A 23,546-nucleotide genomic window follows, 5' to 3' on the forward strand; every position below is an offset into this window, starting at 1 on the left:
AGTAGACCACAGCAAATCTTTTAGCATTCACCAATCATTTAATATTTTTACCCTTTCTGCTATTAATTACACGGTTACACTCTTGCCCAAATGCATATAATTGTATAGTGTAATTTTATATTTTATGAGTTATATATATAAATATAGCACAAACTATTGACCAGTTGTTTAAATAGAAAGTCATGTATCAATCTTTAATATGGCAGGTATTACAGACTACCCTTGCTGTTAAAAGGAAATACAATATGTACATGGTGCCAAACCCGATTTCTGCTCATTCATACATTACCGGAATATACATTAAATCTCATTTATCAGAGGTCTGACAAAGACAAATAATCATCTTGTACACATCATCAACTTGGGGTAAGACAATGATGTTACATCACAATGTTATGACTACAACACAGATTTAACATTATAGTTTATTAAAATAAATATGTCTAAAATCTCCAGCCAAAATTTAACAAAATATTTTATGAGAATGCAGTAGAAATCAATCTATCATTGATAATTTTCAGTAATCTGTATCTTTTACAAATCTCGCAAAACCATAAAGACTTATATAATGTTTTGCACAAGGCATACATGTACAGTAAAACTGACAAAAGGTTCAGCAAAAAACCCATTATTAACGATGAATATAATATATATGCATAAACATTTTAAAACAAATAAATTAATAAATAAAATTTCATAAAATTAAAACCAATTTTAAACTCAAAGATAATAATTCAAAGCATATTGATAATACAAAGGTTAACAAAGTCATGAGCAAACAAAAAATAAAAGATGTAAATAAATTGACTAGATTTGAAATGAAAAAATAAATAAATAAATAAAATAAATTTAAAATAAAATCACATGCACACATTACATTTAATAAATTGGTTGTTTGGTGTTACTTGGCGTTACCCTACCAACATTTTTTGTTTGTTTGTGGAAATAAAGTTACGTGTTGTTTGTTTCTTTAACTTCCTAAACCCTTAATTCTGTAATTAAAAAAAGGAGAAAAAAGTATGACAATCAACCAGGCCAAAAAACGTTAATTTCAAGAGTTTTTGAGAGTCAGTTGGGAAACGCCAAACAAACTACCGGGTATTCATTCACTTCGGCCTAGTTAAGAATGCATATACAATACATGTGTGCATGTAATATTCCTCAGACCTACTTTGCATCTTATATATTTGACAGACACTGGAGATTAAACTACAAACAAAAGTGCTGTGCATCAAACGCTACTGTGTTGTTTTTTATTCGAAACAGGGGCATAACTGAACAATTTATATATCCGGAGTAACAGGCCTTTCTATGCATATGCATTTTGCCCCTGGCAACATGTGTACAAAGTCAGATTTGAATACCTTCAATGTCTTTAGCTATGGCCATTGTTAAAGTTTTGCACTACAACAACGATGATAATGCCAACATCGACGCCAGAGCTATGATAATCAGCCTATTACAATAACTTGACTTTCTTAGTTTGGAAAACATAAAAGAAATGTGTACATACTAGTTAAGCTGTACTTAAAAGAGAACGCAAATGTTTTTTTTTTAATGAACAAATTACAGTCTAAGGTTAATCTTTTATGGGAAATTAATGGCTAACATCTGACATAAAAACCTTTTTTCATCTAAATCAAAAGGGATCAACAGGTTTGAACATACATGTAATAAGCAAAAAAATAAGTACAAGCTCATCGAACAGGCCTTTAGTTTTGGAATTACTATAATCAAGGGTGGATTGTGGAATACACAATGTAAAATACAATTGTTAAAAGTATCTACAGTAAGGTTTAAGTATACAGAAGACTTTTCTTAACAAATTTCATAAAAAAGTGACATGCTGGAATGTTTAAATAAAAATCATGAATCATCTTAAGTTTGCTTTCACTCCAAAAAAATAGACAGAATCATAAACATCATAATAGAAATTTCGTTGTCACTGCCACGAATCATATGTCTGTGTTCCAACACATGTGCATAATTTGAAAACGGTTGGACGGAGTCTTGCATGAAATAAAATTAAACATGTAAAATACTTTTTCTGGCTTGTGTCTTTCTGAAGCTGTTCATATAAGTTAATACATTCAAAAAATATTTTTTAAATAAGAGTAATTCTAAAAAAAGGTTTACATATAATGGAACATTTCTGTAAAAATATTTGAAATCAGAGCCAATGGTTTGTGAAGAGAAGAGTTTACATGTATGTAATGTGTTCAAAATGCATTTTTTTTCTAAATGATTGAAACTTTTGATAACAAATTGCTAAACATTTAAAAATAAAAATTCACTACCTTATGCTTTTCATCTCACAGGCATTGTATAATGACACCACCAACAACCACGCCAACCCAAAATAAAAATTTGTCTGGTGTACTGTCGTTCATTTAAAAATGAGTCCAACAAAGGTCGGTAACCTGACTACATTAATTAGAACATCCACCTCTCGTACAGACATTGTTGAGGACTTTGTGTGCCTGCTTAACGCCCTTCGAAGCAGCATGATGGATCAACTTGTGTGCTTCTCTGTAATAAAATTATCTTGTTTATATTGTGTAAGATAATATAAGCAGGGTGGAACAACATTGGACTTGTTTAAACCCTTTTACCCTTCAACTTTGGTCAGGTGTTGGAACATTTGGATTTTCAAAGAGTTATTGCAATGTTTCAGTGAGGTCATGTTTCTTTCGGAGTATTTACTAATATATGATAGATAAATCAGTAAAACCTTTGATAATTAAACACAAGGCAAAACAAATAAAATGGTTTGGTAAGGGTTATATCCATTTCCAAAATAGGTATAGTAGGTAGATTTTTTTTATTAGGCTTTCATTATAAAGCTTTAAAGGTTTTGAATACATATTAAAAGTCAAACTAAAATGTTTTTTTGAAATAGCCTAAGAGTAGATAGATGAAACTGCAGTGGTCGAAATTAGCAGAAACCCCCAAGCCCTGCACAGGTAAAATGTCTTCCGGGTTTGCTCAAATTCTGAATTTATATAACAGGGCTTGCTAAAAAAAATGATGCCAAGCAATAGTATAATAATTCGGGCTTGTTCATCCAAAAGTCTAATTTCGATGACTGAAATTATGTACAACAGTTACTGTCGACAAAACAAGCATAAAACTAGCATCAGCTCAAAAACCAAGCAGAAACTTCCTGGGCTTGATAATAAGTTTATATTAAAGAGGCGAGATTTTTGAATAATTTCTAAACTTAAAACCATACAAGTAAGTGTTAGAAATAGAGTCAAAATTTATTTACCCTGGTTTTAGATCTGTTTTCATGCCTTTAAGATGACCAACTGCCAAGTTGTACGCTGCATGTGGATGACCTTGGTCCGACGCTTTCCTGATTTAAAAAGGCATGCCAGGCTACAATCATTATAAATTTATAGATTTTTTGGCGTTTCCCACATTTTTAGGTTACGGTTGGCAGGTACTTTTGGGCGTTTTTTGTTTTGTTTAACTTATCATCCCTTAAATCTGTATTGAAGTATGTAACAATTGTGATGGGGGGTATATTTCTTAGTCTGTTTGGAAACGCCAACAAACCATTTATTAACTGTAGGCTAATTATTCAAATATATATAATGAACATTAAATATCAACATAAAACCATACTGAAATCCAAAAAGTTAAAACATGCAAAGTGATATAAAATTTACAATCTGAATCAAATCAAAGCAAAATTGTAAAGAAAATGTTATATTGTTTAATATGTTAGGATTTTATTTTATTGCAAAGTATAATCTTAAATAAGTGAAATTATTCCAGCAAAAATATTTTTGTTATCTAATAATGTAACTGATCTTCATTATTTTCATATTTCAAAATGCATGTTAATGCTAAATTTGCCACAATAATGTGCATTATTATCTATACATATATTATAGTATTCAGTTTAAACACTCACCACCTATCTGATTTTACTATATCTTACCTGAACCATTTCATCGACATTTCATGATCTTTCTCAACACCTTTTCCTGAAAATAAAAAGTTTAGACATTGTTAAAAACTTTTCTGTGACACTTACCGGTATGTTGAAATATCACTTATCAAAAAGAAAACAAAAACTGAAAGCTTATGTTATGTAGCTATATAGAAATTCTCTCAAATTATGACAAATAATATTTTTGAAGCAACTGAAAAAAACAACAAAAAACATTTTTCTTTAATCAACTGAAAGACATGTTTAGTTTTGACTTTTAGTTTAATATTATAACAATCAAAAGATCATAATATGGATTATTTTTTTGGGGTAAGATCATACCATGCAGATATCTTTGTCCGACTTGATGCTGGGCTGATGGATAACCCAGATGGGCATACGCATGTGTCACATGGAAATGCAGGTGATCAAAGTAGAAGTATGCATAAAATGCAAACGTGATTGTGACACAAAGAGCAAACCCCTGAAATATAGAAAATAAGTTAATACAATATTAAAAAAATCCTGTTGTCTTTAATTCAAATGAACATTTTCAGCGAAAGGTCACAAATCAATCTGCCTCAATCAAATATTTAAGATATGGGGGACATATTCCAGTAATCAAAATAAGACTCTTGGATGAACAAGCCTGAATTCTCCTACTTTTGCTTGGCATCAATTTTTTTAAGAAGCCCTGCTATATAAAATTCAGAATTTTAGCAAGCCTGGAAAATATTTTACCAGTGCAGGGCTTGCAGGCTTGTGCTTATTTCGACCATAGGTATTTCATAACACATCTTTAGTTATTTTCTAACATAACATCTTACTGGTTGACGTCACAATTCCGAACACTTTTTGAGGTTTTTCACAATTATCTTGGATAGTTTTTGTTGTAGTGAGTTAAAATTGCGTATAAAACATCTTTGTTTAATGCGAAAACATCTGTCAAAGTACAGATTCACAATCTCATCAATTTTATGTCGAAAATCGTTCATTTTATGGACAGTAAATCACCCTTAAATTTATGCTATGGAGGGCACAAATACCGAACACTTGCAAAGCGAAAATACATGGTCATACAATTATAATTAATAAGTATGCTATATTAAATAAACACTCAGCTGCAAAGTTATTTATTGTTTCCGATGTTTTTTCAAAACATGCAATTCAAATGTAAAGCGTGATTTCTATTTATAAATATCTTGAATGTAGGTCAACATAACTGCAAAACCTAAAGGTGCGCGTGCGCCCTCTGACGTCATTCCCCCGTGTGCTACATTTTGATCTTTTGCGTATAAACCAGTAACATCTATGATATAAACGCTTCATATTATCTGAAACACTTCATTTTCATTGATTTCATTCAAAATACATGCAGCTGCATTTATATAAAAATACACACTTATACTTTTCTTTTAATTTGACTAGAAAATTGACTTAAGATAGGAAATGACTTAAAAAGTGTAATGAATACCACCCTGTTTTGTCTTTATTTTAAATGAATATTATTCACATAAGGGCAAAAATCTATCTGCCTCAATCAAGTATTTAAAATACTGAGAAAATAAAACTTTTATGTACACATGGTATCACAATAACAGATCAATGTAAAATCAGCAAAGTTCAAAAGTTAATCAATAGCTGTAAATTATTCAATGCCTTGTCTGTCTACAGAAACTGGACCGGGAATTTCCAATGATTGATTTCCTCTAGTCGGTTGGACAAGTCAATAATTGCTGCAATTTCTTTGCCTACGTGTATTCTGTGCCAAAATTCATAATACCATCAAAAAGAAGTGTTATTCTATTCCAAAGAAACATCACCTAACAACTATTATCAAAGTGATAAGTTTTAGTCTAAAAACATGATATAGGCATTGATTTTAATAATACTTTTACTAGCAATAGCAGAATGAGAAAGTCAAAATCATTTGCAAATGATCGATTCATTATAGAATTTTTACCTCAACAGCACGAATATGAAGTGGATCCGATTTCTTTTTCCTTGCTAAGAACACCTTCCCTCCATATGGCAGTGTCGGGTCCCAATCAGGATCAGCATCTTCGACAAATCGCTGTCTTACTCCTCCGGATTGTGCCATTCCTACCGATGCTGTCGCCATATTGTTTACGTTGTTGCAGCTGCTGGCGCCCTCCCGCGGATGCTGAGTTGTCTCTAAGGTTACAAACAGGTGCGCGTATAAATGGCGGGAATTTGCAAACTCGGAGGCGGACAACAGTTAGTGTTCGTGAAGGAGGCAATTATTATAACCACAGACAAATTTTTCAAGATATTTCTATAAATATGTTCGGGTAAAATGCAATATCTTATTTCCAAGGTTAATGATCTAAGTAAAATATCACGAAAACAAATAGATTTAAAACATTTGAAGTATCGACAATTGTGAGCTTGTTTGATTTCGGGTCAATTTGTCTCAGTTTATAGCAGTTCGTCCTGGTCAATATTCATATTTTTTCCCCATCATATCTGTAATATTCGGTGAATCGAATTTTGTTTATATGCATAGTGTCACGGACTGGTTTATAGGTCCGTGATATTATACAACAAATACTAGCCCAATTTTGAGTACATCGTGTACATTTTAGCAGGATGTATACTATTACACATATATAATATATATATATAATATATTAGTCTGAACCATAATTATTTGCTGTTTGTAAGCCGAAGAAAAATTCGTACGATTAATCCCACAATAAGTAACACCGTTTTTGAAACAAAACATTTAAATTATATTTAAATTTAAGTACGGTGCAGATTGAACCAGAGTGCAGTACGTTAAGCATCATATAGCCCTGGTGTACGCGAATGGATAAAAAGGAAATAATAACAAAGGGAATCCCTATCACAGATTTCATGCATTCTTTAATGTTGATGTTGACATTACTTTTAATACAAGGTTTATCAAGGTATTTTTATGAGCAAACTTGAAAGTGTTCATTTTTTTTAGCATTTTCATATATTGTAATATCTATATATCTATATCTATATGTATTTCTCCTACGATTAAGTAAAGTATTAATTGTTCTTGTATTTCCATTGTATTAATGTTTCTATATGAAATTAATGTGAAGACAATCGTATATAGCTTAGACAAAACATGTACGTACATTCTTAGTTTCTTTAATTACTACTTAAAACATCTACTGTGATTTACATAAAGTTGAATTCAAAATGCATCTAAAGGTATGAGTTATCTGTGCATAGAGTATGACTATTGCTTATCCCTTCATACCATGTTAGCTTATTAACACATCGGGCAATCTATTCTTCTTCATGATATAAAAACTCTTACGACCGACGTAGCATATATATATACTGTTGGAAACTGCTTCTCAAGCAGTATGACGTAATTGATCACGTGGTATACACACACTATTTAACAATCTTTTAAAATAGCATTCGGAACTTCTCGGCCATTTTTTCAAAAAAAAAAAAATGGCCGAGGAGTTCCGAATGTAAAAACGAAGAGAAAGAGATTCTTTATTTCCTCCAATATGAAGAGACATGACACATTATTATCAGAACATTATATTAGGGAACATATCTAAAGAACAAAACTTTACATGAATTTTTTATCTGATGAAAATATATATCTAGTTAGAATTAAAAGTTCTATAAATAAGCTTATAAATTTTGTAAGGCAAAGACGTCACGCGCACTTGTTAGCCTAAATTTATAGTATATAACCAACTGCATTTTCTCATCAGCCGGAATAGCTCAGTTGGGAGAGCGTTAGACTGAAGATCTAAAGGCCCCCGGTTCAATCCCGGGTTCCGGCACGAACGGAACATAGTTCGGCGGCTGATCATTTTTTAATCACTAATAAACTTTTAAACAATGATCAAGATACCACGACACTAACAATCTATTGATGGATAATATATTGACAAAGATACTATTGTATATCCTGAAAGGATGGTAAGAGAAGGGAATATCCGAGGGCAATAGTCTATGTCATTTTCGTATAAATAATTGCATCGTTGTTCGAACTGATTTCCCTGAAGTGGCCTGATACAGCTATACATAAAACTTTATAGCGAGTTTCTGAGTGATGCATGACTCTCACGTGAACTCAGAGTGCTTCAGCTAGCAAACGCGGCATGTTCGCCACAACCGTCTGAAATGGCTTATACATACGCATTTAATCTTAATGTACGATATTTGAAAAAGATCAAAGAATAGGTATGATGAAATTAAAACATACCGACTATCTAACAAATCATCTAGTTAAATGCATGACAGATAATGGACATGATTAAACAAGTGATTGACTGAACCATGTATTGATTTTTTTGATAAGAGTGTTGCACCCAACTAAAAACCTGAACATTATTTAGTTTTACCTTTAACTCATTTTACTGCAATTCCGATATATAGGTCTAAGGAGTTCAAGAGTTATTAGAGATGCATTTTCTGGAAATAAAAAAATGGTGCTTAAACAATTTCAGCCGGACCTTCAAGTAATGAAATCTTCAGAGAGTTAATATTTATGTGTTCAAATGATTCTTAATATATTTTCATAAATCAACAACGGTATTTTTTTACACACAAAAAAACGTTAGCTAATATAAACCAAGAAGAAAAAAGAGAAAAAGTTTTGCTTTCAAGTGGACAACGGAATCTGTACGATAAAACCCTAAAATTTTTGTAGTATCGTGCTTGACCACAATGTATAAAGGAGAATGTATGTCGCGATGATCCTGATATTGCGAGGTGATTTCAATGGCCGATACACGATATTTAGACGGGAGTTTTAGTTTAAGCACATTTTAATTGTTTAACTCTGGACAACAGTAAGTTACATACATAATATTATTATAAAGAATTAATTTATCTTATGTATGCATTGTTTTCTAGTCATAAACCAAGTGTTGACAATAAGCTACTGTAAAGCATTAAAATTGAGGAGTTTCAAGAGGCTGTTTTCACAAGGGGTTGTTGTTCTTGTTGAGTTTATAAAGTTTTGCCCGCGCACAATAGTGGCTGCATTATGGCTTGACCCCGTCTCAAATATGTTTCACAATGGGGATGTGCTACTTTAAAGGCCTAGTTTAGGAAATGTTTGGCAAGATAATCACCTGCTCTGCATCTCCTGTTAAAGGCATAGTTTAAGGAATGTTTGGCATGATAATCCCCTGCTGTGCATCTCCTACTAATTGCACTGGTGTCACAGAAGGGGCCAATTCCTGTGTATTCGTTTATTGGCTCAGGGCTATTTAGGGTCCATTTCCATAATAAAACCGTCAAAACTGCACAGCAGGATACTCAGATCAGAGTTCTGATAAGAAGGATTAAGGCAAGTAGATCAATACACAGATGTCGTGTACTGCACCCATTTTTTATTTATTTTTTTATTAGCGCAGGGTCATTTAGGGTTGGCCCTTTTCGAGTAGATAATCTCATTGTCTGAAGAATTTATATTAAAAACGCAATATGCATAGCTGATGTATGTAAAATAAAAGTAAAAAGTTACATAATATAATCTTAAGATATTATTTTAATATTGAACTTCTAACCGTAGATTTTTATTCATTGTGTAGAACTTGCCATATTGTATAGTCAATAGCACCCACGCTATGATCAACGAAGCATAAGAATGTCTTTAAAACTTTTTTATTTTTTGTCTCGGAAAGAGCAAAATTGTGCATAAATATCTGCAAACCAGTGATATTAGTTTGCTGACAAAAAATCAGACCATACATTTTCATATTTCCGTTCGAAAATTAATGTTTTATGTCTTAAACCATTAGTAACGGTTTATGAAAAATGCATAAAACATCATTTTTTGAACTTAAATATAAAAATCTGCGATCTAATTTTTTGTCAGCATTCTTTTATATCTGGTTTCCATGGATTTTCGCAAGAATTGGCTTGTTCCAAGACCAAAAAAAAATTGAAGTTGTCAAAATATTCAATCTGTGAGAGTGCAGCTATATTAAACACCTTACTGGTATATGTTTGGCAAGGAAATTTTATGTAGTTTTTGTTGAGTGCAGTATCATAATATGCGTGTGTTGTTGCCGTTAATAGAAGTGTACTTCTGGCACGAGCTGCAAGACATGTTGATATTTACAACCAAAGGCAATTTGTTACACAATAATTTTAAGAAGAATATGAACAAATTACTTAAAAGATAAATAAAATATAGGTTACGCAGTGGTCCAGCTAGGCTTAAAAAGCAGAGTCCATTTTCCAGCACCCTGCTGCCTTGTTACTACACCCTGATATGCTTTTTTTGTTTTAGTCAATTTTCAGTAATACGTATAAAAAGTATAAAAATAATAAATACTCATAATTTTGACACTTAAGGTATTCAAAACAAACGACGAGTATTGAAAATAGTTAGAACAGTACACAATGAACATTGGCCAACGCAAGTGCCCCATACGTATCTAGGCCTAATCAATGCTCATCTAAAGTTCCCTTTCTAACCTAATACCCTGCCCTTTTCAAATCCTGGCTGGAGCACTGTAACGAAAGGACAAAAAAAAATCGAAGGGTACGAAATGTTCCGGTTACGAAATGACTAGTTCCTGTTGACATTCTCTTCATCTCTTGCAAAAATAGATGGCGTGGCGTTGAAAAGAAGCACTAAGAAAACTCAACTGTTGCAAATGTGAGTACGCTTGATATTTTAAAAGCCTTAAATTAGTTTCATTGTGTTGCTGTGAGTATACGTTGATGTTCAGTTTCTCAATATTTTTAAAATACAATGACGATCTTGAATAGAAGGTTGCACACTACTAATTTAGCCACAATTATGTTGGTTTTTAAAAAGGAACTTTTTTATCATTTCGATATTCATTTTGTTCCCTTAACAAGGTGAAGAGTTGCCGAAACAAAAATGGTCAAAGACTCAGAAGCACAGGTGCTCGTCACATTGCCTGGATGCAATAATATATTTCTTTGATATTTTTTTATTTTATTTTTGTCAAGATAGTGAATATATGTCATTTTAAAAATATTCCACTCTTACTCAACGAGTTTTAAACGGTAGGAATGATATTTCAAGCTTCTCTTTGTAATGCATGCGCAAAGTTTGCATGTCAGTTTGTATTTAAACATGTTTTAGGGTTGTTTTTCATCCTCCCGGTTCTTTCGTAATGGCAAATTTCAGTTTCTGGTCAGTGCATTTTGTTTGAATATGCCATAAAGGTAAATCTAACTAGCATAAAAGTTATATTTTTTTTGTAGATTAGAATCTTACCTTATCAGAGGTGTAAAAATTATTAGGGAACTACCGGTATGTTCTATTATTTAGGTCCATATGGAATTGATGAATTTTTGCACATGTTCAACATATATTTATTTATAGTCGATACTGTATAGCAGTAGAGTGTTAGAGGGGTCTCAAAATCGGTAGATTTTATCTACCGCCGGTAAAGTTAACATGTATGTTGTGGAAAGAATATATTAAATCAGTTTTATTTATTCCTTATCTTGATAATCTTTTTACATTTTTCAGTGCAATATCAGACGGCCATTGGAACAGTGCATGAAGATGGAAAGTGAAAACTCAAACCTGACTGACAGTCTTCCTTTCTTCGAAGAGCTTGAACTTGATGGCTGTGATACAACAGGTTTTCAGCAGGGTGAAGATGTTGCTCATACACACACACCTGATCATGCTCATGAAGATTCAATAAGTTTACCTTTAATTGAAGAATTATTGAAACCGTGTTTGCAGCTATCCATAGATGACTCGGTCAATGTCCCAGAAACTATTTCTGTTTTAATGAAAGAAAATCCAGATTTTTTTGACAGTCAAACCAATTATGATCCTTCCATATCAATCAAAAGGAACTTTCAAGAATGCCATACAGATACTAATGATAATGATAGTTATGATCAGCATGGTTCTGTTAATGGCAGAGACGTCTGTTTAGATAAAGTGGAAGAAAATCATGAAGGTATTCATCAAATTCATGGTGTAAATAAAGTTCCAAAAAGTTGCAATAGAACAGTTGAAGTGTGCGTCCAGAAAGACAAAGACATTGAAACATCTGTTATAACTGATCTTCATGAAATAAGAAATGATCTTTTCAACCTTGTGCAAGTTGAACCCCATATGCTGACTTCTTATTCGAATCAATCACTTTTCTTGGATAACTTTAAAAAATTCAGGCCTACACAAAATTTAGAAGCACAAGGTCATGAGGATAGTGATGAGTTCGACAAAAGAATGGTTGGAAAACGAAAAATCAACAATCTACATTTATCTACTTCAAGAGAATCATTTGCAAATACATTTGAAAATATGGTCGATTCAATTTCTGAAACTCAAGAAAATTCTGAAAACTTGTTTGAACCAAACTGTGTTGAAAGGCTAGAGGAAATCAATAATGATTCCGCACATTTTATAGAAGTTGATGAAGCAAATCCTGAGGATCTTGAGCTGAGTATGTTGAGGGACTTGCAAGATATAAGAAATATTTTATCTGACATAAACATTGATGACAAAGAAAGGGTTAGGGGGATTAGGATGGAGGAGATAGAAGAACGATGTAGCCTGAATGAAGACTATGGGCTTATCAGTTTATTTGAGGAACCACAGTCAGACACGCATGCTAGTCAAACAGGTTGGTGTGTTGTGAAATTTAAAAAGCTAAGATTAAAAACATCTAAGAATTATTAACTGAGCATATTTAAATTTTATGTCTTTCGAAGAATAAAGTTCAGGTATTGTGATAGCTTTGGTGTCGGTGTTGGGTTATTGTGCAAAATTAACCTTGGCCATATCTCAAAAAATAAAATATAAACCGTTCAAGATATTCAATTGAAACTTGGTATATTTGTTTACAGGGACAATGCACACAAGTTTGGCAAGGCCCATAACTCTGGCTTAATAATGGTTGAGTAATGTCCCTTTTTTGACTGAAAATCAATAAACAGCATTTGGGTTCCCTCTGCTGTTGTTATATATTTATAATGTCCGAACCTTATGCCATCCTTGAAAAATTAATGTGATAAACATAATGAAAAAAGTAAATCGTAATTAGTTGCATCTTTTAAATTTAAAACTGAAGAAAAGAAGTCAAAAGCCAGCAGAAAAAGGAAAAAACAACAGAAGAAACTGATCAAGCCTGCTACACAACCAAGAACTTCTAGGAAAAGATTCGTAGAATCATTTGAGGTAGGGTTATCAGGCCTTTTAATAATACACCATTTACAGCCCATGTCCACGTAATCATGGATTAATTTAGACTTGGTTAACTTCGAGGAAGATTTATTCAAGTTATTTTGTTAATTGTCTTTTTTTAAGAATCTCTCCTTCAGCTCAAAATTGGGTGAAGTTTGACTGTTATTGATGACTTTTCAGTTTGTGTTTACTGACCAAGTTAATGTAACTTCGTATCTCTTTTCATGAATATGATCATGTGTTTGGTTTTGGCATTTGGCAATCAATATCATCCGTTTGTGAATGTTTAAGTTTCTTATTATACCCCCGACAAACAAAGTTTGAAGGTGGTATATTGGAGTCACCCTGTGGTCGGTCGGTCCGATGCAATTTACCTTGTCCGGAGCATAACTAAAAAACTACTGGATGGAATTGGATTAAACTTCATACAATGATGGAGCATAATGAGAGGAAGTGTACAATAACCATAACTCTATTCTTGCTTATTACTGAGTAATTGCCCTTTGTTACTTTTGTTTGTCCGGAGTAAAACTTGAAAAGTACTGGATGGAATTCATTGGAACTTCATACAATGGTAAAGCATAATGAGAGAAAGTGCATTGTTCAAGAACCATATCTCTACTTTAGCTAATTACTGAGTTATTGCCCTTTATTTGTTTTTTTTTCTGTCAAATATTTTCTAGACATTAACTTGCAAACTACTAGATGGAATTTATTGAAACTTAATACAATAGTAAAGCACAATGAGAGAAAGTGCAGTGCACAAGAACCATATCTCTATTTCAACCAGTTACAGAGTTACTGCCTTTTGTTACTTTTTTCTTGTCCGGAGCATAACTTGAAAACTATTCGATGGAATTTAATAAAACTTCATACAGTGATAGATCATAATGAGAGGGAGTGCAGTGTACAGGAACCGCAATTCTATTTCAGCCAATTACAGAGTTACTGCCCTTTGTTACTTTTCTTGTCCAGAGCACAACTTGAAAAGTATTTGATGGAATTTAATAAAACTTCATACAGTGATAGATCATAATGAGAGAAAGTGCAGTGTACAGGAACCGCAATTCTATTTCAGCTAATTACAGAGTTTCTGCCCTTTGTTACTTTTTTTGTCCAGAGCATAACTTGAAAACTATTTGATGGAATTTAATAAAACTTCATACAGTGATAGATCATAATGAGAGGAAGTGCAGTGTACAGGAACCACAATTCTATTTTAGCCAATTACAGAGTTATTGCCCTTTGTTACTTTTTTCTTGTCCTGAGCATAACTTGAAAACTACCGAATAGAATGTAATTAAACTTTATACAATGGTACAGCACAATGAGAAGAAGTTCAGTGTACATGAATCATTACACTGTTTTAGCAAATTACAGAGTAATTGCCTTTTTCTGTGTTTTTTGGTCAAACTTTTGTCCGTACAGTAACTTGAAAACTATTAGATGGAATTTCATAAAACTTCATACAATGATAAATCATAATGAGAGGCGGCGTTCAGGGGTATTAATCACCTTCAGTGATAGCTCAAGTTAATATTAAGTGTTAAATCCTGTTTGGGTGTGCATTTAAGCAAGAGTTACTTTTCTTTATTCTGAGTCTGTAGGTTTATGTTTACACATAAAATTTGCAATGCTTTTATTAGCTCGACTATTCGAAGTATAAGGAGAGCTATCCTAGTCACTCGAGCCTCGGCGTCAGCGTTACCACTTATGTTAAAGTTTTCGTACCACCTCAAATATTTTCAAAGTCCATTTACATCTGGCTTTGAAACTTCGCATACTTGTTCACCATCATGCCCCAAACCTGTACACAGGGGGAGGTCACTGTATCAAGCATTTTGACAGAATTATGCGCCTTTTTTGACTTAGAATTTAAGTTAAAGTTTGCGTACCACCTCAAATATTTTCCAATTCAATTGTCATCTGGCTTTGAAACTTTGCAAACTTGTTCACCATCATGCCCCCAACCTGTACACAGGAGGAGGTAACTCTATCAAGCATTTTGACAAAATTATGCCCCTTTTTCGTCTTAGAATTTACGTTAAAGTTTGCGTACCACCTCAGATAATTTCAAAGTCCATCGACATATGGCTTTGAAACTTTGCACACTTGTGATGATGATTTCAACTGATAAGCGGCGGAATAGTCGAGCACGCTGTCTCTGTGACAGCTCTTGTTAAGTTACAAATCAATATCTGGAAGGAATTTACTATGTTGTAATGTGTAACTATTCTCGTAGTTTGAAATGTCAGGTTTATTTGTTTGCCAACTGTACAGGATCCCAATAAATGGTTTAAACAAAGTGATAAAATAGTTTGGGGTCCAAGTGATGCACAGTGTTGAAAATTGAAGTCTCTTTCTCGGGGTTTTTCTGTGCCAGAGAAATCCATGTTTAAGGCCTGTTGGAACATCAGATTTGCACCATTATAAATGTTCTTAATTTTTCAGGAATTACAACAATCACAGTTCACTTTTGAAGAGATCTACTTTGACCCAAAATTCACGTGCAGTGTTTGCCTAGAGATGTACCACTTGCCAAGCACGTGTTCCCCATGCAATCATGTGTTCTGTGACACCTGTCTGCGCAGATTGACGACAGCTGGGTCTGAGGGAATTCCCTGCCCGCTTTGTAGGACTGTGATTAATAGATGTGATTTGGATACAGGTATGCAGTTGTTAATAACAGTCGAAACCTGTTGGCTAAATATCACCTAGCTCAATTTAATTGTTCGGGCTTGAACTGGATGTTTAGTATTGATTTTGTTTTACTCTTTGGAAGCATTGCCTCTTGATATAAGCGAGGCTCTGAAGTGTTTGTGTTTTTTTCGCTGGTCCTTGGGATATCGAGCCAACGGGTTTTGAGTGTAGTTTTTATCTTTGAAATATTTGGTATATTATATAATAAGTAAACTATTTATGGTGTTACACAATAGGCTTGCAGCTATTTAAATTTTTATCAATGTTTCTGATCCAAATCTTATTTGAATATTTGTTTAAACCAACTGCAAAGTATATTTGATTTTTTTATCTTGTCAGTTTTTATTAGATTTTTTGCTCGGCTATGCGAAAAATAAGGAGGTCTTTACTACTCACCCCAGCGTTGGTGTTCGCGTCGGCGTTCGCGTCTGGTTACAGTTTTAGGGCAAGTTGGGATTTTTACTTATAACTCCAATACCCTTCATTCTATTCACTTAATACTTCACACAGTTGTTCAGGGCCATCACATAATGAGGTTATGTTTACTACATATTACCCTATATACAAATTATGGCCCCTGATTGACTATGGAACTTGGGTTAAAGTTTTTAAAGTGAGATTATGTTTTGTGCTCCAAGAGTTATGGTCAAGGTCACTGTTGCTAAAAATTGTTAGTACTGAATAACATGATGGTTGACATGGAGTGACCAAACTTGGTATATAGGACAAGTTTATGGAGACCTTTCATTGGATTGTTGCCTTTTGGCCCCCTAGGGTCAAGGTCACTGTTACTGAAAATAGATTACCGGTTGGTTTTTAAATAACTTTAGTTATGGTTGACATACTGTGACCAAACTTGATATGTAGGAAGAGTTTCTGGAGGACTTCCATGGGATTGTGTTTGGGGACCCAAGGTCTCTGTTACAAAAAAGAGAAGAAAGCAGTTGAAACTGAATCTCTTCTGCCAATCATTAAAAACCCTGTTTTGTCACATCAATGATCAGGGTTCTGAGGGAACCCTCAGGTTTACCTTTTAATTTGATTTTTTTATTGCTTTTGACAGGCACATATTACATCATTATTTTTACTTCTAAAACAAAGCAGCGTAGTCTAGCGCGCGGTCTTATGACAGCTTTTCTTTGATGACCATTAACCTCTTAAAGCAATTGTAGCATTATTCGTGAATATGTCCATATGTTTTTTTTAACAAAAGGTTAAACAATATGAATCATGTTAGTATTTTCCCCCTTTTTGCCAAAAGAAAGCTGTTTTTTCTGCTGTCAAAGGCAGTCATCGAAATTAGACTTTTGGATAAACAAGCCCGCATTCTTATTCTTTTGCTTGGCATTAAATTTTTGAACAAGCCCTGCTTAATGAAAGTCAGAATTTGAGCAAGCCCGGAAGACATTTTACCAGTGCAGGGCTTGCGGGCTTGTGCTAATTTCGACCACTGAGCTAGATCTTACTCCTTTAAATCATCTTTATATTAAAGATACAGTACGGTTATAAAATATAACGAATTATACTACAAGTCAAACTTAGACAAAACATTTATGCAAAAACAAAAGTCGAGTTACTGTTATTGGCAATGTTAAACAGAGCGGAAAGAGTGTCAGCTCGGTATATTCATCATCATATCTAAATTGACACGATTGCCGGGAACCACTTCGCTGAAAAAAAATACATACGGAATTTTGTTATTTCCGAACATTTCCGTAAAATTTTGTCTATTAAAAAGTATTAGAGTACGAGCTGAAATTAGAACCGTACGTGTTTTTTCAGCTTTTAAGGAAACATGTGCAAAGCGGGGTTTACAAATAGTGATGCACGGATTAACACGGCTTGTGTTAATTTCGACCACTGCAAAGGGCCCTGTCACCATTTCTTAAAGTAGTAAAAAGACTGAATTATATTCATACAGCTGGTGATATCAATTGTAAATTTGCTTGTTTATTTCAGCCCTGGATGACCATCTGATGGTAACATATCCAGACGTATACACATATCGGGCCATTCAGGAGCGCAACTCCAAATATCGACACTTCCATCTACCCTTTACTCCGGCTGTTCCCCTGGCAAAACGAATTTTACGACAACTTATAGCAAGTAGGAGAAACCAGTCAGACTTTCACTGGATGTCACATGACTGGTTTAAATTTCTTCTCGGGTGCACGGCAGGGATTTGTCTTTCGTTGACGATTATGTTGTTGAATCGTGTGAGGTCAGTCAGTAATGTTCGAGATGTGAATATAATTTTTTTGTCCATTGTTTTCGGGGCCTCTTTAACAGCTGTGATATTTAAAGTATTTAAGATTTAGTTAGTGTTAACAGGGCTTTCATTACCTTTTAATTTTACAAATTAAAGTAACTTTTTTATAATTGAGGAGTCATTCGTCGTTCATCATTTTCTTAATGTTGCTTTTTATGTTTGATGAAAGCTTGACATTTGTCAAGATTTTTCAACTGCCAAAATGAATGATTTCTTAAATTCAACTATCACAAGGATTGAAGGTCAAAATGAAAGCCCTGTTTAATACTTTTATTCCTGGTCAATATTTTTGTTGGATATGAACATATAAGTTATACATGTATGATAGTCAAATGACTATTTTACATGCATTTTGTGGTCAGTCTATGTCTGTAACTGAAAGAGACTTATTTAAGGTTCATATGTACCTGAAAATCAGTAAGTCATGATTTAAAAAAAGAACAATTTATGATAGTGAAATTTCTTTACTTTAGAAATAATTTGAGATGACATTGCTATTTTGAAGTCTGTACTATGTATATGTTCTTGTATAGTATTCTGGATCATTTCTTTCTGGAATCAAGTCCAAGCCTCTTAACCTCTGACACCTCAAAGAAAATGACTTCATTGTCACTCTGTTCTCCTGATTTCGATTCTGCAGCCAGATGGTTGGAGTCATTGATGTTCCACTCAGCGTTTCTTAGTTTAAACATTTTTATTCAGTTCAATATACACAAGAAATCAATGCACAATGTACGAATATATAATATAAATGATTCTGAGCGGATTTGAAGACAAGCATTTTAAATGCTTATATAAGTTCCTTTCCGTGTTGATGTTTACATGTTCTAGATTTTAATGAAATTCGGTAATATAGCTGATAAGGATGTGGACTAGAATGTGTCACAAAACTACAAAAGCATGCTTTGTAGCAGAAATGTAGTGAGTAATAGAAATAATAATTTTATGTGAGTGTGCATACTAAGTGAGTTGATACAGTATGCTTAACTATAAAGAAAGAACAAAAATAAACGTTAAAAAGTAAGAATTGATGTCACACATATTGACCGGCCGTCCGTAATCAAGGGTGAGCCCGCACCGCGCTCTCAACACCATACGTCAAACCGTTTGGTTGCAGCAATAAAGTTCTGGACTTACTGTTTCTTGTTTTTATACCCCCACAAACGAAGTTTGAGGGGGTATATAGGAGTGAGCTTGTCGGTCGGTCGGTTGGTCTGTCGGTTTCCAAGGTTTCCGGACGATAACTCTTGAATCATGAAAGGCTAGACAGATTTGAAAAATTTTTGGTACAGAGGTGTAACATCAGAAGATACAGGTCAAGTTAGATATTGGGGCTGGTGGGGTCAAGGTCCCTGTTACTAAAAATAGAAAAACGGTTTCCGGACAATAACTCATGAAAGGCTAGTTTTCTTGTCAGCAGTGTAACTTCTAAATTACTCAACAGATTTAAATAAAACAATACATGCATGATAAAAGAAGATGCAGTGTGCAGTAACCTTGGAGTTATGGCCTCTTTTCAAAGGAATGGTTGCCATTCCTGTGTCCAGGCGGCATTTGGGGGTATTCATCACTCCTGTGACAGCTCTAGTTCTTATTGTCAGAAATTTAAAATAACAAGTTGGCGGCCCTTGTTGAGTTACCTTCCCTTGATTGACACTTGCCCTTGTGACAGGTTACAGTGTACTTGGCTTTGTCTTTGTTGTGTGTCTATGAGGAGATAAAACTCACTGAGTGTGCTTCTGATTTTTTGAAAGCCATTATGGCATTGTATTTGATAGACTGATAGACTGCTTTTTGGTCAACAGATTGCTTGTCATGGAAAGAAGAGATTTTAAGCGGATAATTATAATTCATTTTATTTATCATTTTATTTTTCCTGGTGAAGGAATTATACTGCCTTCACAGACCTAGATTTTTTCATTACAAATGCACGTGTGAAGATCATAGACAAGACCATAGTCATCCTGACCAGCAAAACCAGCTAGGGCCAGGAACTGCGGGGCGTACAAGCATCTTTTTTTGGCTGTATGTCATTTGTGCCTTCTCTGGTAACGCTTGTATAAGCAAATCAATGAATCATTATTTTCTGGATTTTTCAATGGCTTCAATTCGTTGTTCTGGCAATGTTATTCAATGCTTCATGATAAGCGATCATCTGTTTCTTTACAACTCCAGCATTATTCTTTAGGCAACATCTGTCCATTCGTTGATACAATGTTGGTTCACAAAAGAACCCTCAGGTTTATTTAATCTGTGAAATTAAAATGATGGAAACTTCCATCTACTTCGGAACTATCACAGCAAAGTCTCTTAGGCTCATACTTAAAAATGTCATATGGCTTTTTGAATTCAATTTTCATATAAGCTGCTCACCAAAACCAATATCTTAAAATGACTGTGTCATCTATAAAGTTGGCCTTTGGCTCACGAGTTCTGTAAAGGTCATCCTTCATCTGACAGAATGCTGAGAAAATGAACCTGTTTTCCATTCGATGGTGTAAACTCCATTCCTATAACAGCACCTGTAGCTGTCTTACTTATTTAAATGTGATTTGAATCACTTTGGCCTGCCATTCGTTGGAGATTGAAGGGGTTGTCATACACTGGCGGTAACAGACTGCATATATATATATAGAAATAATCATAAAAAAGAGCCATAAGTCATTAAATAATTTATGGATCCGGAAACAAAATATGTCTTGCACATCTACACTTCATAGAGATACTTTGCATCAAGTTTCATTGAATTCCATTCAGTAGTTTCTTAGATCTAGCACTGACAAGAAAAACATGGCACAAGGACGGACGAACGGACAAAGCGGCGACTATATGCTCCGCCCCAAAAAAAATTGGGGAGCATAATAAACTGTAAGATAATACGAACTATTTTTTGGGCGGACGCTGTAAACTATCGACGGTTATTAAGGTTATGAGGTCACTCGACAACTAGCTTATAGTTTGTTTCATAGTTTTTACAATATTTATAAATTCAAATAGTTATGTGATAAATAGAATTATACATTCGTGTTTATTCCATGCGTTGACTTAAACCATATGACACTCGCCAGAGGCTCGTGTCATATGATTTTGGTCAACTCGTTTCATAAAAACGATATGGAATAAACACTCATGTAAGATCCTCTATTTCTCTAATGAATGGTCACAGCATATGGTTTAGTTGAGAAATAAGCAAGAAACTGAAAATATCAACAGAGTTCTAAATTTCTTAACCAAACCTGAAAATATCAACAGAGTTCTAAATTTCTTAACCAAACCTGAGAATATCAACAGAGTTCTAAATTTCTTAACCAAACCTGAAAATATCAACAGAGTTCTAAATTTCTTAACCAAACCTGAAAATATCAACAGAGTTCTAAATTTCTTAACCAAACCTGAAAATATCAACAGAGTTCTAAATTTCTTAACCAAACCTGAAAATATCAACAGAGTTCTAAATTTCTTAACCAAACCTGAAAATATCAACAGAGTTCTAAATTTCTTAACCAAACCTGAAAATATCAACAGAGTTCTAAATTTCTTAACCAAACCTGAAAATATCAACAGAGTTCTAAATTTCTTAACCAAACCTGAAAATATCAACAGAGTTCTAAATTTCTTAACCAAACCTGAAAATATCAACAGAGTTCTAAATTTCTTAACCAAACCTGAAAATATCAACAGAGTTCTAAATTTCTTAACCAAACCTGAAAATATCAACAGAGTTCTAAATTTCTTAACCAAACCTGAAAATATCAACAGAGTTCTAAATTTCTTAACCAAACCTGAAAATATCAACAGAGTTCTAAATTTCTTAACCAAACCTGAATATCAACAGAGTTCTAAATTTCTTAACCAAACCTGAAAATATCAACAGAGTTCTAAATTTCTTAACCAAACCTGAAAATATCAACAGAGTTCTAAATTTCTTAACCAAACCTGAATATCAACAGAGTTCTAAATTTCTTAACCAAACCTGAAAATATCAACAGAGTTCTAAATTTCTTAACCAAACCTGAAAATATCAACAGAGTTTTAAATTTCTTAACCAAACCTGAAAATATCAACAGAGTTCTAAATTTCTTAACCAAACCGTATGTTGTGACCATTCATTAGAATCGTCTAATAAATGGTCGCAACATAAGCTTTAATTGAAAAATGTAGGACTCGGTTGATATTTGTTTCTTGCTTATTTCTTAACCAAAACACATGTTGTGATCATTCGTTAGAGAAATAAGCATTTATATTTTCACTGTTTATTTGCGGCCTGTCTTTCCATTTTAACTATGTTATCAATTTTTTTAATAAAGGTTCCTCTGGGTACTAAGGGACACTTCATCAGCACTGCCCTCTCTAACAAGATAAATTTACTTCCATCTAGGGAAGGAAGGTCTGATAGAGCCACCAACAGGCGACTTGTTGGTGGCCTTCCCTGTCCTCGAACAGTTTACAAGATCCTCTCTAGAAAATATTTTAAGTGTTATTCGTCGCAATATCTCAATGGTTGCCTTCTCCGACGTTGGCTGGAGGTGACTTAACACTCATCAACAGATCATCAACCTTTGTTTTCAAACTGTCGAAGACGTCATCTTGTTTACCAGCAAAATGACGTTGACGTCATCGCGGTTGCATTCTTTCATGTTATCATTATTGAAATCAAAAACATTGACCAACATTGACCAATCGCAGAAAAGCAATGGAGATGAAAACAAACAAAACTAAATTTTAAAGTGATGGTTTATAAAACAAAAGTTAAAGAGCAGAGAAGGCTCGGATTAATTTGAACCCTGGAAATTGTGTTTGAATATGAATTTGAGTTGAGCATGAAAAAAGTGTTATAACCTGGTGTTTTTGTGGTCATTCTGGTGTTCATGATATTAACTTTGGGAATGATTCAGTGAGGTACATTGTAAATAGATCATACTTACATGTCTAATTTTAAAGCTTCTTGACATTTATGACAAACTGTTTTTTTTGTAACTTGGCTTTTAAGTTTAACAAGAGGATCTCGCAAAATCATTAAGTCTCTCAACAATTATGATCACTTTCAAGACATTTTGTGGTTGCTGAAGTACATCACATAAAGACATTGAAGGTTCTCACAATTTTTTTTAAATGTTCAGTATTTCAAGAACAAAGTTCATAAGAACGCATCAAGAGCTGGTGAAGTACTGAACATTAAAACTGATAAAAAAATAATCTTGAACAGCTCTTCCTTATATAATAAAACATTTCAAAGCAGCTGGTGCATTTGTTTAGTTCCTGAACTGTTCTTAAAATGTTCCATATATAAAACAATACATATTTAAGAACTTTTCAAGGCACTATCAATTCTTGTACTGACACTGTGAGTATCCACTAACAAGTTCTTGAAATGTTCTTAATCCATTCATTATTGTTTGTTTAATAAACAATAAAGGAACCTTTCAAATTCTTGAAATGTTCTTAATGTGTTCACAGAACATTATAAGAACAATTCA

General features: G+C 33.5%; 2 protein-coding genes and 1 non-coding gene across 3 annotated transcripts in view; 2 read left to right on the forward strand and 1 right to left on the reverse strand.

Moving 5' to 3' along the window:
- Positions 1–419: 419 nt before the first annotated feature.
- On the reverse strand, positions 420–10,517 carry LOC128243099 (secretory immunoglobulin A-binding protein EsiB-like). Its single transcript, XM_052960627.1, has 6 exons — positions 10,465–10,517; positions 5,901–6,112; positions 4,280–4,421; positions 3,947–3,992; positions 3,269–3,355; positions 420–2,529 (listed from the first exon to the last, which is right to left on the reverse strand). Exons 1-6 carry the CDS (start codon positions 10,511–10,513, stop codon positions 2,430–2,432), a joined length of 636 nt encoding a protein of 211 aa, XP_052816587.1. The 5' UTR covers positions 10,514–10,517; the 3' UTR covers positions 420–2,429.
- On the forward strand, positions 7,668–7,740 carry Trnaf-gaa (transfer RNA phenylalanine (anticodon GAA)). The gene has a single exon. It is a non-coding gene; the product is annotated as a tRNA-Phe (tRNA).
- LOC128244122 (uncharacterized) overlaps positions 10,494–23,546 on the forward strand; it is a 51,766-nt gene continuing 38,713 nt past the window's right edge. The window contains exons 1-5 of the mRNA XM_052962138.1: positions 10,494–10,577; positions 11,427–12,540; positions 12,988–13,094; positions 15,552–15,768; positions 17,760–18,021. Of these exons, the coding sequence (XP_052818098.1) occupies positions 11,457–12,540; positions 12,988–13,094; positions 15,552–15,768; positions 17,760–18,021 (1,670 nt within the window). The 5' untranslated portion in view covers positions 10,494–10,577; positions 11,427–11,456. The remainder of the gene's footprint in view (positions 10,578–11,426; positions 12,541–12,987; positions 13,095–15,551; positions 15,769–17,759; positions 18,022–23,546) is intronic.

This window comes from Mya arenaria, chromosome 8, assembly GCF_026914265.1.
Source record: "Mya arenaria isolate MELC-2E11 chromosome 8, ASM2691426v1".
Taxonomy (NCBI): Eukaryota; Metazoa; Mollusca; class Bivalvia; order Myida; family Myidae; genus Mya; species Mya arenaria.